Source organism: Numida meleagris, chromosome 19, assembly GCF_002078875.1.
Source record: "Numida meleagris isolate 19003 breed g44 Domestic line chromosome 19, NumMel1.0, whole genome shotgun sequence".
Lineage (NCBI taxonomy): Eukaryota > Metazoa > Chordata > Aves > Galliformes > Numididae > Numida > Numida meleagris.
In genome coordinates this window covers 10,347,760-10,365,383 of record NC_034427.1, presented here as the reverse complement: position 1 = coordinate 10,365,383, position 17,624 = coordinate 10,347,760, and the positions used below count along the sequence as shown (strand labels likewise).

The 17,624-nt window shown below is 65.6% G+C and overlaps 4 protein-coding genes across 13 annotated transcripts in view; all 4 read right to left on the bottom strand.

Moving 5' to 3' along the window:
• The window catches only part of DNTTIP1 (deoxynucleotidyltransferase terminal interacting protein 1), a 15,164-nt gene extending 11,847 nt beyond the window's left edge, over positions 1-3,317 (bottom strand). The window contains exon 1 of the mRNA XM_021416954.1: positions 3,307-3,317. The gene's annotated coding sequence lies outside the window, so the exon portion shown is untranslated. The remainder of the gene's footprint in view (positions 1-3,306) is intronic.
• The window catches only part of LOC110408326 (papilin-like), a 10,165-nt gene extending 2,804 nt beyond the window's left edge, over positions 1-7,361 (bottom strand). Inside the window, exons 1-17 of one of the 10 annotated variants that reach the window (XM_021416931.1) lie at positions 7,146-7,361; positions 6,033-6,248; positions 5,688-5,837; positions 5,243-5,386; positions 4,996-5,163; positions 4,752-4,901; positions 4,143-4,286; positions 3,922-4,062; positions 3,586-3,735; positions 3,327-3,473; positions 3,128-3,247; positions 2,869-3,006; positions 2,468-2,602; positions 2,239-2,373; positions 978-1,102; positions 481-844; positions 284-398 (exon numbers count right to left, since the gene is read on the bottom strand). In XM_021416931.1, coding sequence (XP_021272606.1) covers positions 569-844; positions 978-1,102; positions 2,239-2,373; positions 2,468-2,602; positions 2,869-3,006; positions 3,128-3,247; positions 3,327-3,473; positions 3,586-3,735; positions 3,922-4,062; positions 4,143-4,286; positions 4,752-4,901; positions 4,996-5,163; positions 5,243-5,386; positions 5,688-5,837; positions 6,033-6,248; positions 7,146-7,224 — 2,418 coding nt within the window. In that variant the 5' untranslated portion in view covers positions 7,225-7,361 and the 3' untranslated portion in view covers positions 284-398; positions 481-568. The other 9 variants (XM_021416932.1, XM_021416930.1, XM_021416933.1 and 6 more) reach the window with 9 other exon arrangements.
• LOC110408337 (WAP four-disulfide core domain protein 3-like) lies at positions 7,920-11,243 on the bottom strand. The gene is made up of 6 exons (XM_021416956.1): positions 9,588-11,243; positions 9,382-9,489; positions 9,080-9,220; positions 8,662-8,802; positions 8,323-8,460; positions 7,920-8,235 (listed from the first exon to the last, which is right to left on the bottom strand). Exons 1-6 carry the CDS (start codon positions 9,895-9,897, stop codon positions 8,225-8,227), a joined length of 849 nt encoding a protein of 282 aa, XP_021272631.1. The 5' UTR covers positions 9,898-11,243; the 3' UTR covers positions 7,920-8,224.
• LOC110408371 (WAP four-disulfide core domain protein 2-like) lies at positions 11,452-17,618 on the bottom strand. Its single transcript, XM_021416997.1, has 5 exons — positions 16,828-17,618; positions 15,840-15,995; positions 15,578-15,722; positions 11,995-12,129; positions 11,452-11,780 (listed from the first exon to the last, which is right to left on the bottom strand). The coding sequence occupies exons 3-5, from the start codon at positions 15,660-15,662 to the stop codon at positions 11,452-11,454; spliced, it is 549 nt and encodes a 182-aa protein (XP_021272672.1). The 5' UTR covers positions 15,663-15,722; positions 15,840-15,995; positions 16,828-17,618.

The window sequence follows — 17,624 nt, the reverse complement described above, 5'->3', positions numbered from 1 at the left end:
CCATCCCCATCCCCATCCCCATCCCCATCCCCATCCCATCTTGATCCCATCCCCATCCCCATCCCCACTGCAGCCCCAGCATGCTGCCGGACACCCTGAGGGCTGCACTAGGGCATTGTTCCCGTCCTACCAGTCCCCCCGGCTTTAGGGCTGTGGCTGAGATGCTGCCGAGGAAGCCAGGCTTGCTGGGTGCGGCTTGTAACCCGCACGGCAGGAATTAGCAGTGCTTGGGCGCCAGCCCCATACCCTCCGCCCTGCTGGCGCACCTTAAATCCCAGCCCACCACACCTGGGGTGCAGAGCCGGCAGCCTTGGGCACCATGGCGCAGCGAGCCTGCCTCCTCCTCCTCCTCCTCCTGCTCCCCCTTTCTGCACGGTCTGTCCCAGCCCCACACGTGCCTGGAAGAGAGGAGCAGATGGGGACAGGTGAGTGCACGGGGACACCTCCTGAGGAGGGGATGCTCAGGGAGCCCAAGCGTACAGCGGGCAGCCGTGGGGCTGCGGGGCTGCGGGCGGTGAGGTCTGGCTGCGGGACCTATGCGGATGCTCAGCCCCGGTCACTGTGTCCCTCAGCAAAGCCCGGGTACTGCCACCACATCCCGGAGGTGGGGAGCCCTCCGGACGAGGACTGCAGCTCCTGCCACAAGAACGCCTCCTGCTCCCACTGTGCTGGTGACGCCGACTGTCCTGGTGTCACCAAGTGCTGCCCCAGCAAGTGCGGCCGCACGTGCCAGGAGCCGGTGCTCGGTGAGGGCCAGCGCTGTGCAGTGCGTGGGGGTCGCGGTGAGCGGGGGTGAGCTTGGCGCAGTGGGAGGAGGCTCACCAATGCCCTCCCTGAGCTCTGCCTGCGCAGGGGTGAGGGATGTGGTTTCCTGGGGAGGTGGGCGCAGACCTGGCTCTGGGCAAGGAGGGGCTCGGTGCCACAGGGGCCCTGGAGCACTCTCCCCTTGAGCCCAGCGGTTCATGTCCTCGGCTCACCTCAGCCCTTGGGACCACGCAGACTTCTGCTACCTGCCCTCGGTCTGCGGGAACTGCAAGGCGCTCTTCATCCGCTTCTTCTACAACGCGTCCAGCCAGCAGTGCGAGGAGTTCATTTACGGCGGCTGCGGTGGGAACAGGAACAACTTTGAGACCAAGCGGGAGTGCTCCCAGGCCTGCTCCCACGCGGGCTCCCAGCGGGGCTCCCCCCGGCCCCTGCCCCGTGGGGAGACGCTCCGCGCAGCCCTGCTCCCAACCCCACACCTCTCAGCTCCGGGTGCCCGGTAGCACCTCCCCGCTCTGCACATCCCCAGCCCGGGCAGATGTCCCCGTCCCTGTCCCCAAGGCTGGGTGGTGGTGGTGCTTGCAGGGGCCCTGCTGGGGCTGTGGCTTGTTCGAGGAGCACGGCATGGGGCTGTGGTGCCCACAACAGCCCTGCTGCCCCTCTGTGCTGTGCCCTGCCTGGAGGTGCCCAGCCCTGCCCGGGCCGTGCAGCTGTCAATACAAGGACGGGTCATTGAGTGGGTCTGGCTCCTGTCCTTCCTGCCCCAGGTCTCGGATCCAGTCATCCCAGCGCAGCTCCTGCTCTCAATTGGTTTCTGCTCCTGGTTCTGCCCTCAAGCTGCAGACGTGATCTGGTCAGGTCGTAAAGTGGTGGAGGGGGTCCCAGAGCTGCCCCTAGCCCCAGGGCTGTGCCCACCCTGCATTGCTGAACCTCTGCTGTCCCACACGTGCTGCACAGACCCCCTGCTGGGTGCTGGGGAGGGGAACCCCAGCCCGTGCCCTCCATGGACAATATGGGATCTGCTCCGGGGGCACAAAGACTCGGAGGCAGCTGGATACGGCATGCACTCGCTTTATTGATGGTGACGGTAAGGGGACAGGCCAGCTCGGGGCAGTGACCACCCCATGACCCCAGACGAAGGCACCTTCCTGACACAGAGCTGCTGTTCTCCCATCACGCAGCACCTGAAAGGCAAATGCGCTTTTAGGGAGCCCTGACTGATGGGGGTGAGGAGTAGTGGCCAATGTCATGGACAAGTGCTGCTGGCACTGTGGCGGTTTGGTGTGGCCGGGTCTGCTGAGAGATCCCTTCTGCTCCTCATCCCTTTGGGTCCCCTCACACTGAAGGCAGTGTCTGTGCCAGGAGCTGAGCCAGGCCCACATGGGCTGTGGCCCTTTCCAGAGGGCTCTGCCTTCCCTGAGAGACTGAAGTCCCCTTGTGTCCCCTGGAGCCGGTCCTGTTCCTCAGTCTCCTCACCATCAGGTATCCAAGTGCAGACGTGGCCACAGCCATTGCTGCAGCACTTCTGGCCCTGGGGACACTCCTTGCTGGAGCTGCACAGATCCAAGCATGTCCCGCTGCCCCTGGGGATGGGGCACGCTCCTTCCTTTCCTGCAAGGCAGAGTGCTCTGTGGGGCACCCATCTGTGGGCAGCCACCATGGGGCACCCCGCAGCTCCAGGACGGGGCTGGACCATGGCTCTCACCTCTGGGCACGTCTGTGCAGACACGGCCGCAGCTGGTGCGGGTGCATCTCTGTCCCCGGGGGCACTGTGAGTCGGCATCACATTGCTCTGAGCACCGGCCGGCACTGTGCTGTGGCACAACGGCAACATCACGCTCTGTGGCAGGAGAGGACATTCACCCGGTGCTGAGCTGGGGCCAGGAATGCTTGTTACTTGGGTGGAAAGAGGGGAAGGCTCTATGGACTGGGATGGGTGGGTGGATACGAGGCCATAGCAGGCACAGCTTCAGCAGCCCCAGCACATGGCTCTGGTGTGAAGTCCCCATTGGTGCAGGATGGCCACGGTGCCGCTGTGGGCTCAGAGCACAGCAGATCCCTTCCCTGTCTTTTGCTGCTCACCGACATCCTAGGCCAGAGGCTCACCTTCGAGAGAAACGGGCATGCAGATGTGGCCACAGCCGTTGCTGCAGCACTTCTGGCCCCAGGGACATTCCTCGTCGAAGCTGCACAGGTCCAAGCACGTCCCGGCATCCCTGGGGATGGGGCACACTCCCACTCTCCCTGCAAGGCAGAGCAAGCACCGTGGGACTCCCACTTGTGGGCACCCATCCGTGGGGCACCCACCCGTGGGCCCTGTCGCACCGGGGACCCTGTGGTTCCCAGACACTTAGCCGGAGCTCACCTCCAGGGATTTCCATGCAGACACGGCTACAGCCTGTGTGGGTGCACCGCTGTCCCTGGGGGCACTGTGTGTCAGTCTCACACTCCTCTGTGCATTGTCCGGAGGCACCACCGCCGCTCTCTGCAGGCACAGCCGCCCGCAGTCACCAGCTGTCCCTAGGGCTGGTGGCTGCTCCCGCTGCCCGGCTGCTCCCCGCTACCTCTGGGCACAGCCACGCAGGCCCAGGCGCAGCCTGTGTTGCAGCACTTCTCATCCCGCCCGCACACGCTGTCATCTAGGCACTGGTTCCTGCGTCGGCGCCGGGGGTCCCAGCACGGCTCTGCCCGGGGGCACTGCCCGGGGTGCTCTGCGGGAGGAGGGGCCGCAGCTGAGTGCAGAGGGTCCCCCGCACCTCCAGCACTGCTGGTGCTGCTGCCCCGTGCCCGTGGTGGAGTTGGGGCTCAGCCGCATGCCCTCACCTCTGGCCGGGCGGGAGCAGCGCATGGCGCAGCCGGAGAAGCAGCACTTCTCCTGCCGGGGGCAGTCCCGGTCGTGGAGGCAGGCATCATCCTCCGTGCACGGCTCTGATGTCAGCTGCGGCCTCACCTTTGGACACCGGCCAGGTTTGTCTGAAAAAAGGGAAGGAAGGGAGTAGCAGAGCCACGGGCTAGCCCACAGGGGTCACGCCTGGTGGCGCCCGGAGTGTCCACCAAGCACCAAGCCGTGGCCGTCCCTCCCTGGGAGCTGCAGGAGGCTGGGCACTGTGCCCAACTGCATGAGGCACCGCTGGCACAGCCCCGTCACTGCCCCCTTACCTGGCTCCGGGGCCACGCAGACACGGCCGCATCGGCTGCTGCAGCACTTCTCATTCCCTGGGCACTGCTCGTCTCCTGCACAGGGGGCCTGGCACTGGGACCCCGCTGCCTGCTCGCTCAGGGGGCAGATTCCCGGTTTCTCTGTAAGGCAGGAGATGTGCACCTGGGGGTGGCTGGGCACGACCAGAGATGTTTTGGGGGCGGTGCTCGGCGGCTCCAACCTTGGGCCGGGCGCAGGCACACGTAGTCGCAGCCCCGCAGGCAGCACCTCTCCTCGCCAGGGCAGTCGGCGTCGTACCGGCACCACTCTCTGCAGTCGTAGCTGGGGAACAGCCCGGCGCTGGCTGGGCAGAAGCCATCCTTCCCTGCAGGGCACAGTGTGGGGTGGAGTGGTTCCCATTTCGCAGTGCAGCAGTCCCATGGGGACGCAGCCCCATGCACATAGGCAGGGTGCATCGCCTGATCCATCACCACATTCCTCCACGTTGGGCCCCCCCTCCTGCAAGGTGACCCCTCATCCCCTTGCTCCCGGCTGCACCCTGCGCCCAGGGACAATCCTGGCTGCGGTGGCAGCTCCGCCGCTGGTGTGGCTCCAGGTGGCAGGGGCAGGGCTGGCAACGTCTGCACTGCAGAGCAGAGCTTGGACGGTGGGGTCAGTGGGGAGGAGGAGAGAGCGGGATGGCCACCGCAGGGTCCCCACCGAGTCCCTGCCACGTCCTTGTTGCTGTGTGCATCCCAGCCCCTCTCTGCCTGTGGTGCGTATTGTGGGCACCCCTGGTCCCCATGGCCCCGCCTGTGCCCATGTCCCACCCCATCCCACCCCGTCTCACGGGCTGGCACTGCGGGCAGGCACTGGAGGCCGCAGCTGCTGTTACAGCACTTCAGCGCTTTGGGGCAGTCGCTGTCACCGTCGCACTCCTCCCGGCATGGCCCCTCCAGCTCTGGCAGCACCGCGGGGCACTCCCCGGCTTTAGGTTTCTCTGGTGGAGCAGAGCAGTGAGGAGCAGCCCTGAGCACCTCTGGGCACTGGGGGACATCGCACTGCCCCCAGCACCCGGAGCTCCGTGCCCTCACCATGGCCCAGGCACGCCCGGCGGCACGCTGCCCGCGTCCCGAAGCGGTTGGCGTTGCCCCCGCAGCCGCTGTAGGGGAACGTCTCGCAGCGTCCAGAGGTGACGTTGTAGAAGAAGCTCAGCTCGTGGCCGCCGCAGGGCCCCGGCACGGCGGGGAGGTGGCAGATGTCTGCAGCACAGCCCTGAGCGCCCCATGGAGCCGTGGCTGCCCCCGTGCACGTGGCTCCGGCGGTGCCCGGAGGCCTTACCCTGTGCCGGCTCCACGCAGGCTGAGCCACAGCCCAGCGGGCAGCACTTCTGGCTGCCCAGGCAGTCCTTGTCCTCCTGGCACCGGAAGGAGCAGGGGTAAAAGAGCCCCTCCGGGGCTGCTGCGGGGCAGGCACCGGGCTTCTCTGCAACACCGAGCGGCGCCGCCAGGGCTGAGGTGCACCCCAAAGGCACCAATGGCAGCACCAGGAAATCTGCCCTTGGTGGCCCTCCCTGTGCCGTGTCCCGGATCTCCCCCCGCTGTGTCTTGGACCCCCCGTGCCCCATCCCAGATGCCATCACCTGCCCCATCCCGGCCTTAGGAGATGGGTGCTGCCAGTGGTGCCGGGGCTGCTCAGGGCAATGGGGATGGGACAAGGATAGGAATGGGGCTGGTGAACAAGGGGTGCTGGTGGCGGTGCTGGGGCTGTGCCAGTGGTGCCATACCTTCTGCCGGGGGTGTGCAGCGGAGGCGGCACTCGTGGGAACAGCACTTGAGCCAGCCAGGGCACACTGAGTCGTTGGTGCAGAGAGGGGGCTCCTGGTGGAGGCAGCGCGTGAAGTCCCGGGGACACAGCCCTGGTTTTTGCAGCTCCCCTGTAGCAGAACGTGGGATCAGGGCAGTGCCAGGGCCCCAGCATCGCCCTGCTTGTGGTGGGGATGGCTGCACCCTCTGTGACCCACTGCACCCCTCCCTGCCACGTGTACCCCAATGCAATGTGCTCCCCTTCCCTACTGCCTCTCCCCTCCCGGCACAGCCCCCTGGCATGAAGCTCATCCTTCCTGCGTCACCCTGGTGCGAGTCCTCGGCCTGGCTGAGGCTCCAGTCCACGTCTCCGGGTGGGGGGAGGTCGCTGCTGCCATTCCTCAGCGGTGTCACGCAGCCGAAGCCGCAGGCGGTGAAGCAGCACTTCTGGTCCTGCAGGCACCCTCTGTCGTTATCGCAGGCGTTGGGACACGGCACGTGCTGAGGCTGAGATGAGGGTGGGGGGCAGACGCCGGGGTGGGCTGGGGAGCGGGGACGGCTGAGTGGGGAGCTCGGGGCACCGCACTCTCCCTGCAGCTGGGAATCCCCCCGGCCCACGGCTGAGGCTGCTGTGCCTGCACTGAGCCGGGGGATGCCGTGGGAGCACCGCTTCTGCAAACACCCCTTGTCAGCTCTTGGCAGCGCTGCGCTGTTTGAGTTGCAAACAGAGACACTGCTGGGAAGGTTTCACTGCAAACAGCAGCTGTTCCACTCAAACAAAGGAAAGCTCCCATCGCTGCGGAGGCAGCCGTAGTGCTGAGCCGGGCTGCTCCGGTGCAGCTTCATCCCACGCAGGGTGGGACGGGGGCACTTGATGGTCTGTGCCCACTGTGTTACCAACAGCCCCACTGGGGTGGGGGGGTTGGATCAGAGGATCACAGAATCACAGAATCTTAGGGTTTGGAAGGGAAATCCGGAGGTCATCGAGCCTAACCCCCTGCTAAAGCAGGGAGCAGGTTGCACAGATAGGCATCCAGATGGGTCTTGGATATCTCCAGAGTAGGAGACTCCACCACCTCTCTGGGCAGCACCCACCTGGATGGCTCTGCATGGGTCAGGTGCTGCATGCAGGGCTGAGGAAGGGAGGTATGGTCTGAGGAGAAAACTGATCCAAGTCGGCCTGGGGCTGCAAGGGAGTGGCTGGGAGCAGCTGCCAGCCCTGAGACCGCATGGCAGCGCGGTGTGCACAGCACCCATCCTGCTGCCCTGCACAGCCCCTGCCCCTACCCAGTATCACCGGTGCTGGGCTCTGCGAGAGCAGCAGAGGATAGCGATGTCCCAGCTTAGAAATGCCAGCATTGGGGGACCGGGGACAGGAGGTGCACACAGGGTACACCTGGACAGAGCTGGCCCTGCTGGGGCTGCCTGCCAGTACTCACCGCCTTCCTCGCCTGGTGCAGTGCCCGGCTCTGTCCCGAGGATGAGCAGCCCCAGAAGGAGGCAAAGCCCCAGGCACATGGTGCTGCAGGGATGCTGCGTGCTCACAGCTGAGGCAGCGCTGGGTTTGAAGTCTCCGGCGGAGCTGCCAGGGGTGCTGCAGCCCAGCTGGTGGGGAGCGGGCAGTGAACAGGAGGAGGGATCGTTCCCAGAACAACAGGCGCCCTGCCAGCCGGCAGCTTATCTCCGGCCACACTGTGCTTTTGGGTCAGGATGACCCATGGGGATGGGACAGGGACAGGGACAGGGACAGGGCAGCTGAGGTCACACAGGTGCCATCCCCGCAGTACTGCACAGCAGAGCCTGGGGAGCCTTGGGGACGGAGCACAGTGACAGGTTCATCCAGGATAGGAGCGAGCGGGGCTGCATGGCCCCCAGCACGCAGGCGCTGCTCCTCGCCCTGTCCCCAGGGTGAGCGCTCCATCTTCCCCGACTGTGCTTCCAACCCGAGTTTCACACTTTGGGATGCAAATAAACCCTTTCTCGGTGCAAGGAATCTGAGTGAACAGGTTTCTGGCACTCCTGTCCGTGACTGCTGGGACAGCAGCGGTGTTTCCCCGCGACCCTGACTGCGGGGTGGTGGTGCCTGGCAGGCACAGCGTGGAAATGGGGCCTCCTCTCCCTGCCCCGGGGCTGCCTGCAGCCACGTGTCCACCCGCAGTGGAAAACCATGGAAAAGCCCCAGCACACCGTAGGCAATAGAAAGCACTCAGAGCTTCTGAGCTGCCACATGCTGGTTTATTCTGGGTCAGTATTTCCAGGCAGACTGGGGGTGTCTGTGCCATGCACAGTCTGGCACGCACAGAGGGGCTGGATGTGGAGGTTTGCCTTTGTCCCTGGAGCACAGCTGTGGGAGGTGGGGGTGGCAGAGACCCTGGCAAGAGTGGGTCAAACAATGCTGGTCCCCCCCGGCCGGAGGTGCTGCCAGAGGGATGGAAGCAGTGGGGCGGGGGATGCTGCGATGATGGTGGGGTGGAATGGCCCCAAAATGGCAACTCCCAGTGCCAACCCCTGGCCAGGGCTAGGCTGTGCCTGGAAGAGATGGATGCAGTGGTCAGAGCAGGATGAGTGCCCCATCCTGTGCCTTCCCTCATGGGCAGCATGTGGGGCTGGTCTTACCCTGCAGTGGCAGGATGCACGCACGGCCACAGTCCTGCAGGCAGCACTTCTGGCTGGGTGGACAGTCCTTGTCCTCCAGGCATAGGATGAGGCACTCACCAGCCCTGGTGGTTGCAGCAGGACAGAGACCTGGCCTCACTGTGTGCATGCAGAGAGAGGGAGTGGTGTGGTGAGCCCCTGGCCCTGGCTGCTGCCCCCTCCCCAAGCCCCCATCACTCCCCGGAGGGGCATGATGCTCCAGGGCAAAGGGGCACTTGCCCTGCAGGGAGGGTGCTCAGCCAGGGAGGGGACCACATGGGAACGTGGCACAGTCTCTGCCCCATGGCACAAAGCCTTTACCCTCGGTGGGCAGTTTGCAGATGTGGCCACAGCCGGTGGTGCAGCACTTCTTGGCCCCAGGACAGTCGGCATCGCTGTCACACCGCTCCAGACAGGGGCCCAGGGAGCCCCGCAGCACCACGGGGCATGCACCGGCCTTCGCTGCAAGAGAGTGGACCTGAGCATCACAGCCTTGAGCATCACAGCCCCACGGTGCCCATGGGAGCATGGCTGCACCAGGGACTTGCACCTTGTGCATGGCTCAGGGCTGCAGCCTGCCCCTGCCCGGACCCCCCCTCCGGCCTCCATCCTGCCCCCATCCTACCCCTGTGGCATGCATGGGGAGCACACAGGTGTGCATGGGGAGTGCACACCCAGGCTGGGGGATACGCACCCCGTGCACAGCCCAGAAAGGAGTGGGGCTGGGGGCAGCAGGTACCTGTGTAGGGGGGGGTGCAGGCCAACCCGCAGCCAGAGAAGCAGCACTTCTGGTCCCCGGGGCAGTCCCTGTCGTTGGTACACAGGTCAGGGCAGGCAGCATCATGCTGGGCTCGCTTCCGTGGACAAAGCCCAGATTTCGCTGGAGAGAGCAGGGAGGGGGCTGGGGTACGGCTCAGAGCCAGCCTGGCCCTGCAGCACCCATGTATTTCTCTCACGATGATGGAACTGCCAACCCCTGGCTCTGCCTCACAGCACCTTGAGCCCAGCACAAGCACAGCTCCCCGATGCAGGCAGCCTTACCCGGCTCAGTTCGCAGACAGCGGACGCAGCATCTCTCCCCATGGCCACACACCGTCTCATTGCAGCAGCTCACCCTGCAGTTCACCACCCCGGGGCTGCCCGGGCTCTCTGTGAAGGGAGAAGTGCTGTGTGTGCTGGAGAGCGCAGCTTGCCCCTGGGCACCCATCCCCTGCCCAGCATCAGCAGCCCCACAGCTCCCCCCATACCTGCGGTAGGGAGCAGGCAGGCGCGCACGTCCCCGAGGAGGCAGCACTTCTCAGCATTGGGGCAGCTGTGGTCAGACAGGCAGTACCTCCTGGTGGGGCGCGCGGAGCTGCTCCCCACGGCCGGGCACATGCCTGCTTTGCTGGGGGCAGGCAGGGCTGCTGGTTGCCGCTGGCCCCGCTGTGCCCGGCGTGGTGGGGAGCTGGCGGCGGGGGCATTGCCACGATCCCCGCGGTGCTGCTGGGCTGGGGCAGGCAGCAGCTCGGCACACAGGGCCAGGAACAGCAGCGCGAGGGCACAGGTGCTGGGCATGGTGCTGCTGGGGGGAGCTGTGGTGCTGCGACTGCCAGTCGGTATTTAAATCTGCTGGGGGGCACCGGCCCATGGCAGCGCGCGTTTCCAGGGCTGTGGGAGCACTGGGCATGAACAATTCACTGCGAGGGAGACTCCCAGAGCAGTGCTGGGCTCCCGGCCCATGGCTGCCGCATCCCCTGCAGTGCTCCCTTTCCAGGTCACCGGTGACCCGCAAACAGGCAGGCCGGGGCACTTGGGAGCTGCTCCCCAACCCTGCTACTTGCGCTCCCCAGTGTAGGCACCTGGGAGAGCCCGGTGAGCCTGTACATCCCATTGCTGCACCCCAGAGCCCACTCCATCCTGCCCAGGGAGCGTCGGTGTCACCTCCTGGCGTGCATGGAGCAGGGAGCGATGCTGCAGAGCTGTGGTGCGACATGTGTGGGGACACACCCGTGCTGCTGGCACCAGGCTGTGCGGGACAGGCTGCAGGGCAGCTGTGTGTGCCTGGCTCAGCTGTGCTCTGTGCTATTCCCCAGCAGTGCCAGGCCTTCAGAGGCCCCATGGGACCGTTTGCTCTGGTCTTGGGGGCTCCTCGGCTCCCACTGTCTCTGAGAGCTGAGGGGTTCCTGGGGAGAGTGGAAAAGCAGCAGGAGCGAGGACTGGCTCTGAGCAGGGTGGGCAGGGATGGGGCAGGGACGTGCAGGTTTTGCTGCCCACGGCTCCATCAGGCTCCTGCTGTGGGCACTGTGCTGCTGGTGGGCTGGGAGTGCGTAGTGCAGGAGGAGCTTTGAGAGACGCTGTGCCATTGCACACAGCAGCAGCAGCATCGCCATCCCCCTAAGCCATGGCAGAGCTCCGCTCCATGGACACAGCTGCAACTGCATATCATGCCCCAGCTGGAGCACATCCCTTAACAGGCTGAGGAGCAAACATTGGAGCAGCTGGGGCTGTGGGACAGTGCTGAGCAGGAGCATGGGCTGGGAAGCCTTGGGAAAATGGGGCCTGGGATCAGCACTGTGGGAACAGTGATGGCTCGGGGAGGGCGTTTGTCTGGTGCAGACCCTTCCAGACACTGTTGTGCCAGCACCCATTGGGGCACCCTGAAGCAGAGTGCAGCCGGGAGCTGCCCAGCCGGGAGCGCAGCAGGACGGAGACGCGGCCACAAACGGGGCAGGGAGCGGCTGCTTTATTGGCGAGAGTGCAGGGGGCTGCGGCACGCCCCGAGCGGGGCCCTGGAGTGGGAGCTGAGGCTGAAGGCTCCATGCTGGGATCCCGGCTGGGGCCGAGACAGGAGGGCACAAGGGGCCGGGCCGTGTGACGTCGCATTGGGCAGCAGCTTCCCTGCAGCCGGGATGGAGGAGGCTGCACCTGCAAAGGGAGCAAAGGGCTGTGAGCGGGATGGGGCAAGTGGGACAGGACCCCAGGGCTGGGTGGGTGCTGACTGACCTCAGTACAGTGGAGTCACACAGGAGACTTTCCCGCAGCCATTCCTGCAGCACTTCAGGCTCCCGGAGCAGTTGGAGTCCATCTTGCACTGGTTAATGCAGAGCCCCAGCATGGGGATCCCTGGCTTCACGGATGGGCAGGTGCCAGGTTTCTCTGCAAGGCGAAGGACGCGGCATGAGACCTGCTGTCCCCGGCACAGTGCGCAGGGCCGTGCTGCAGCTCCTGGAGCTGAGCATGCTGAGCGCCCTGCAGCAGTGCAGCTGTGGGGCTGTGCTTGGTGCAGAGCTGGAGAGGGCACTGCTGAGGGACCCTCCTTGAGCTCAGAGCTGGATGCAGGACGGTGCTGGGGCTGACACAGTGTGCAGCTGATGCTCCCTGAAGGATGTGAAGTGCAGCGGGTGCGTGCTCTCTGTCCCTGGCAGCAATCTCAGCAACAGAGCTCAGAGCCAACCGAGCTGCGGGCAGGAGGAAGGGGTGAAGTGTGGCCAACACCATCCAATGTTCTCCATGGAAGCACAGCCCAATCCTGCGGGGCTCCGTGCAGAGCCCCATGACCGTGCTGCAGCCAGAGCACAGGGGGTGCCCAGGCCCACACCGCTACAGAGCACTGGGAGCCCCAGAGCCATCGGCTCATGGGAGCAGGGCTTGCACCGACCCTGGGAGCGTTACCGTTGGGCTCCTGGCAGGCCTTGCCGCAGGCCGCCGGGCAGCACTTGAGGGTGCTCTCGCAGTCGCCATCGGACTGGCACCCCATCGTGCAGTTCGCTTCTTCCGCTGCTGGCTCCGGGCACACGCCGGCTTTTACTGAAAGGCAAAGGCACACGGTGTGGGTGGGAGGGCTGTCTGGAGGAGGGCGATGCTGTACCCAGCCCCGGCGTGGGCTCAGGGATGCTGCAGAGCGCAGCCACGTTGGGGACCGTGTGCCTGGAGCCCATCCCCAGCAGGCCCCAGGCCGGGAGTGATGCCGGCTGCTGCCGCGGGGCCGTGCGCTCATACTCACTCGTGACATTCAGGACGGATGCCGGCAGCAGCTCTGCCCAGAGAACCAGGAGCCCCGCGAGGAGGAGCGCGCTGCTGGCCTTGGGCATGGTGCAGGGGAGCTGTGCGCGTGCGGGGCCACCCGGCTGGGCTTTAAGCTCCTCTCCAGGTGGGGCGGGAGGGGACTGCCTTCCGGGTGGCTCATAAGGAACTGGCCGGGCCAGGCTCCCCCTTCGTGCCATTGCACAATCCTCAAGTATCAGGTATCTGCTCGCTGCTGGCGGCTGACCAGGAAGTGGGAGCCTCGAGGAGCCCAGGCGTCTACGCAGAAAACTTGCCCGGCAGGAACAGCAGCCAAGCGCCGTGCGCTGCATCGCCATGCTCGGCACGCGGGGAGCCCCCAGCCCGCAGCCCATGGGGCACAGAGCCACGGCAGGTCCACTGCTGGTCAGCGCTGGGTTGGGGCCAGCAGTAGATGTGGGGCACGCACCAACTGCACTTGGACCCATCCCATCCCTGTGCTGGCAGCTGTTGCGTATACGAGCACAGCCCCTGCCCTGGTGTGCTGCCCCGCAGCAGGGACAGAGCTGAGCTGTGCATCCAGGCTGGGATCTGCTGCAGGCGCAGCTTGCCAGCTCCTGCTCCACTGCTTGTTTTCCTGGAGCTTTCCGCTGTTTCACTGAGGAGCCCTCCAGGCTGCCCTGCCCCTCTCTGGGATGATGTGCAGTGCTCCCTCGCATCCCTGCTGCAGTCAGGGAGCTCTCTGCAGCCTGCAGCTCCCTGCAGTGCCTGCACACCCAGCAGCCCCAGGGATGCAGTGGTGCTGGGGTGGGCAGTGGGCAGGGAGTGAGCTGCTGCGTGCTCTGGCCGTGTGCCCAGTGCTCCAAAGCACGGTGCAGTGGGGGCCACCTCCTCTGCAGCCTGTGCACTGGGTGCCTGGCAGTGCTGGTCAGCACCAAGCTGGGCTGTATTTGAGCAGACCAAGCAGTCCTAATCACCCCATGTGGCTGCTGGCTCTCATCAGTGTTTGCTGTTCCACCAGTTCTTGCTCATCTGCAGGCGCTGCCGGCAGTGGTTTTCATTCCTTTGGGTTTGCTGATGGAAGCAGAGCAGCCTAGCACTGTGCTGGGACACCCGAGGGGCCTTGTCCCTTCACTCACTGCTCCAGGTTTAGCTCAGTGTGTTTGGTCCCTCCGTGGGACCCAGTGCTCTGCATGGTGCTTGTGCTGCCCAGCTGCAGGGCTGGGGCTGGATCTGCTCTGCCAGGCAGAACCCAGAGCATCCCTGGCCCCAGCCCTGTCCTGGGCGCACACCCGGGCTGAGCCTCTGCTCTATAGGGTGAGAGTGGGAGTGGGGCCCTCCTCCAGCACCGTGCCCCCACCATTGCACCCACAGCCCTCACAGCTTTGGGCTACAGCATCTTGGAGCCACGTGTGCTTGGGGCCGCATGGGCATGGGGCAGGCGGTCCCCACTCCGAGGTCACGAGCTGTTTGTCTGCTTGGCCAGCATCTATTTCCAGGTAATTTAACCCCACAGTCAACAACGCAGCGAGGCACGGAGCAACAGTAAATCAGTAACTGTTTGCATTTGCCGCGGTCCCCTCCCCAGTGCGTGTTTATGCAGTAACAGGACCCGGTGCTGACACCCGTGGGACACTCGCTGTGTTTCATTGCCGTGCAGCAGGGAGGGAATGGGGCAGCCTGGGGATGGTGCAGGGATAGCAGCAAGCATCACCCTGCACCCTGCAGTGCCTGCTGTGTGCTGGGGACTGTGCTCTGTGCTGGGGAACCGCTCCGAGCTGGGATTCCCGGCCACGGGCAAAAAAAGGAGCTCCTTGATAAAGGCAGCCTTGTGGCACAGCGCTCCAACAGCGGGCTGGGCCGAGCATCAGGCCGGGCTGTGAGCATGGCACCAGGCTGAGGGATAACGTGTCCCCACTGTGTGCTGCACAGGGACAAAATCCATCCTGACCCAACACTGCAGCAGGGCTGGCACCCGGCAATGGGGCAGTGCTGCCCACCCCACGGCTCCGGGACCAGCTCTGTGCCTTGCCACGATCTGTGCTGCTGCACCTGTGCTGGTGCTGCCAGCAGCGCTTGCCTTTCAGGTTCATCACTCTGCTCAGATGGCTGATCCTCTAATTGCCCTTATCGGTCCCTTTGGCTTGTAAAATCTGTAGAGTGCAGCATTTCCTGAGCACTGGTGTGAGTGGGATGGGGCCAGGGGACTGCGGACGTGCGGATTCCTGCAGCCAAGCTGCACCACAGCAGGCAGCAGCAGGGAAGGCTGCAGTGGGCGGGAGCCCGGAAATGTCCTCCAAGGAGAGCACCCATAGAGGGAGCAGTGCAGAGCAGGGCAAGGTGCCGGGCTTGGCCAGGGGTGACACCATGACCCCTGAGGGACACCGCCAAGCTCCTGTTCTGCCTGGATCTGCCTGCAGCCAGTAGGAGCAGCTGGGGAGGCATGGAACCCGCCGGCTGCAGGGCCCACAGCTGTGCCTGGCTCAGCCCACGCACTCCGCATCGCTTCCCAGAAAATGCTTTGGCTCCTGTCACCCACACACAGCATTCAAGATGCTGCTGTCCCTGCGCTGGCTCTGCCAGGTGCTTCCCTTCCAGAGGACAGGGACAGCCATGGCTCTGTGCAGCCGCAGCAGCCAGCTCTGTGCCAAGGCATGTCACGGGCAGGACCCTGGCCCAGGAGCCCAAACCAATGGGGGCTCTTCCCCCTGAAAAGGGACCGTGCCATGCACTGCGCCTGGTGGCCACAGCTGCCCTGCAGGTGACAAGGAAGGGGCTGAGGTCACAGGCCCTCCTTGAGGAGCACAGCGAATACCTAATGGGCAATGTGGCTGTGCCAGGTGGGGTGCCCCCGGCAGGCAGGGACACTGGGAGACAGCGTGAAATGGGGACACCCCTTCCTCCGAGCTCAGGCAACATGCGGCTCAGGGGCTTCCTGAGCTCAAATCATGACAGACAGCCGCATTCATGGCTGATGCTCTGGGAATTCTGACCCCCCTGGGGGCTGTCCCACCCGTCCAGGTGTGCCCCATATAGGTGGCAGTGCTCTGCTGCTGTCCCCAAGCTCTCCTTGCCCCTGTGCTTGCTGCCCACGTGGCATGGACCTTGGTGGCCCTGCTCGGGGCTGAGGAGCTGGTGGGCAGTGCCCGGCCCTGTGCTGCTGCAATGCATCCCACCTAAGGGACCACAGCCCGTGCCAGCCCTGCAGCACCCTGGGAGCTGCTGTGACCCTGTGCCCACCTCGTGCACTCACCTATGATTACAGCGGCCGTGGCAGCTGGCTGCAGCTGTGTGCACAGCGCAAGGATACCCACAAGCAGAACACCGGTGGCCTTCATGGTGCTCCCGAGGATGCCGACGGCTGGCGCGGGTCAGCGGGGGTTTATATCCATATGAGGCTGGGGAGGGGCCACCACACACATAACCTTTGGGTGCCGAAACTCCTGCTGCATTTCAAGGCTGTGCCCGAGGCAGCAGCGGCCCTGTGTGATGTCATTAACTGAGAAATCATTTACCATGGTCCTCTCCCACTCCCAACAGCCAGGCTGGGTGGGGACATGAGCACTGTGCCCGGGTGGTGGCAACGTGGGCAACAGGCCAGGGAGCACGAAGGAAGGGGCTGGAGATGTCTGGCTTGGGGACAAGAGGGCGACCCACAGATGCTGCCCTGGCTTGGAGAGAGATGGGACAAGCCGTGGGTCGGGGAGCAAGGGTGGGAGGCGGGAGGACGTCTGCCCACTGTGCCGTGCCCACCCCTCAGAGCTGGCTCCTGCCTGTCCCGTCCCCACGTCTGCCCACAGAGCTGCAGGTCATAGCCCTGGTCCCCAAGGGTGAGCGTGGCCTCGGGGGGAGCGGGCTGTGGGAAGGCGCTGTGCCGTGCCCCCACCCGCCTTGCACCGCGCACCATTCCTCCGCGGGGACCGGCAGGCTGGGTGCGTCACGTCGGCGGGGTCAGCGCGGGGCTGCCGCCTGCCCCATGCCCCGCTGCACCCGGTCCCCGCGGGTACCACAGCCCTTCCCAGGGGCTGTCCCCACGCTGCTGCAGGCCCCAGACGGGGTGGGGAACTCAGAGGGAGCGAAGGGTGAGAGGTGCCGAAAGCGAGGTGCTGCTCTGTGCCACGTGGCCCCGAGGTGGGCGACGCAGCCAAGGTGACCCGGACACCAGCAGCGCCTTCGTGTCCCCACTGGGCTGTGCACGTGGTGCCATGACCCATCTGCCCCAGCTGCCTCTTGCTTCAGGGCCTGTCTCATGGGCACCGGGCTCGCTGGGCTCAGCAGAGCCGTGAGATGGAAGTGAGGTGCCTGGAGCAGTGTCCCCAGCTGCGGGTGGTGGATGTGGTGCTGGGCTTGGTGCAGGCTGGGGGGCGGCGGGGTGCGAGCCGCAGGGCACTGGGATTGGTGGGGAGGAGCGGAGCGGGAACTGGGGAGAGGCCATGGCTGAGCACCAGGTGGGCAGGGGGCAGGGGGCAGGGACTGCTCCTGCCGAGGCTCCTCTCAGCCCACCTGCAAATGGGCGTCATCGTGCCCGGGCCGACGTGATCGCTGCTGTCTCAGAGGGGGGATTGTACGGCTCGCCGATCGTATTTCCCTGCTCGGAAATTCCTGTTTGCGTCATCCATGCTCCCAGTAGCCGAACGCGCTTGTTGCTAGAGAGACTGCACCTGAAACAAAGGGAACCTTCAGCAGGAGAAACAAAAGGCCGCAGAACAGTCCCATCCCCGCGGGGCCGCTCACTGACGCCCCGACGTGGGGACGAGCAGTGCCGCGGCGGCAGCGTGGGGATTCGTAGAGTCACCGCATCACAGCACGGTTGGCTTGGAAGGGACCCCAGAGCCCCCCTGGGCCCTCCACCCCGTGCCGTGGGCTGTCTGCACCGCCCCCCCAGATCAGGCCGCCCCCGGCCCCATCCATGGCATCGGGCACCTCCAGGGATGGGGCACGCACAGCTCCTGCCGGGTCCCCTCGGCCGTGGGGACCTCCCGCCCGGTGCGTGCAGCCCCCTCCCCTCCGTGCTCCGTCCCGGTCGTGCCGTGCCGTGCCGCCTCATCCCGGGACAGCGGCGGTGCGCGTTGGCCGGCAGGGGAGGCTGTCGCTCCGCCGAAGCACGGGGCCGGGAGCGCGGCTGGGCTCTGTCCGGCTCTGAACGGAGCCGAGCCTAGCCGAGCCTAGCCGAGCCGTGCCGAGCCCAGACGAGCCGAACCAAGTCGAGCCGTGCCGAGCCCAGCCGCGGCGAACCAAGTCGAGCCGAGCCGTGCAGAGCCGTGCCGAACCACGCCGAGCCATGCCGAGCCGAGCCGTGC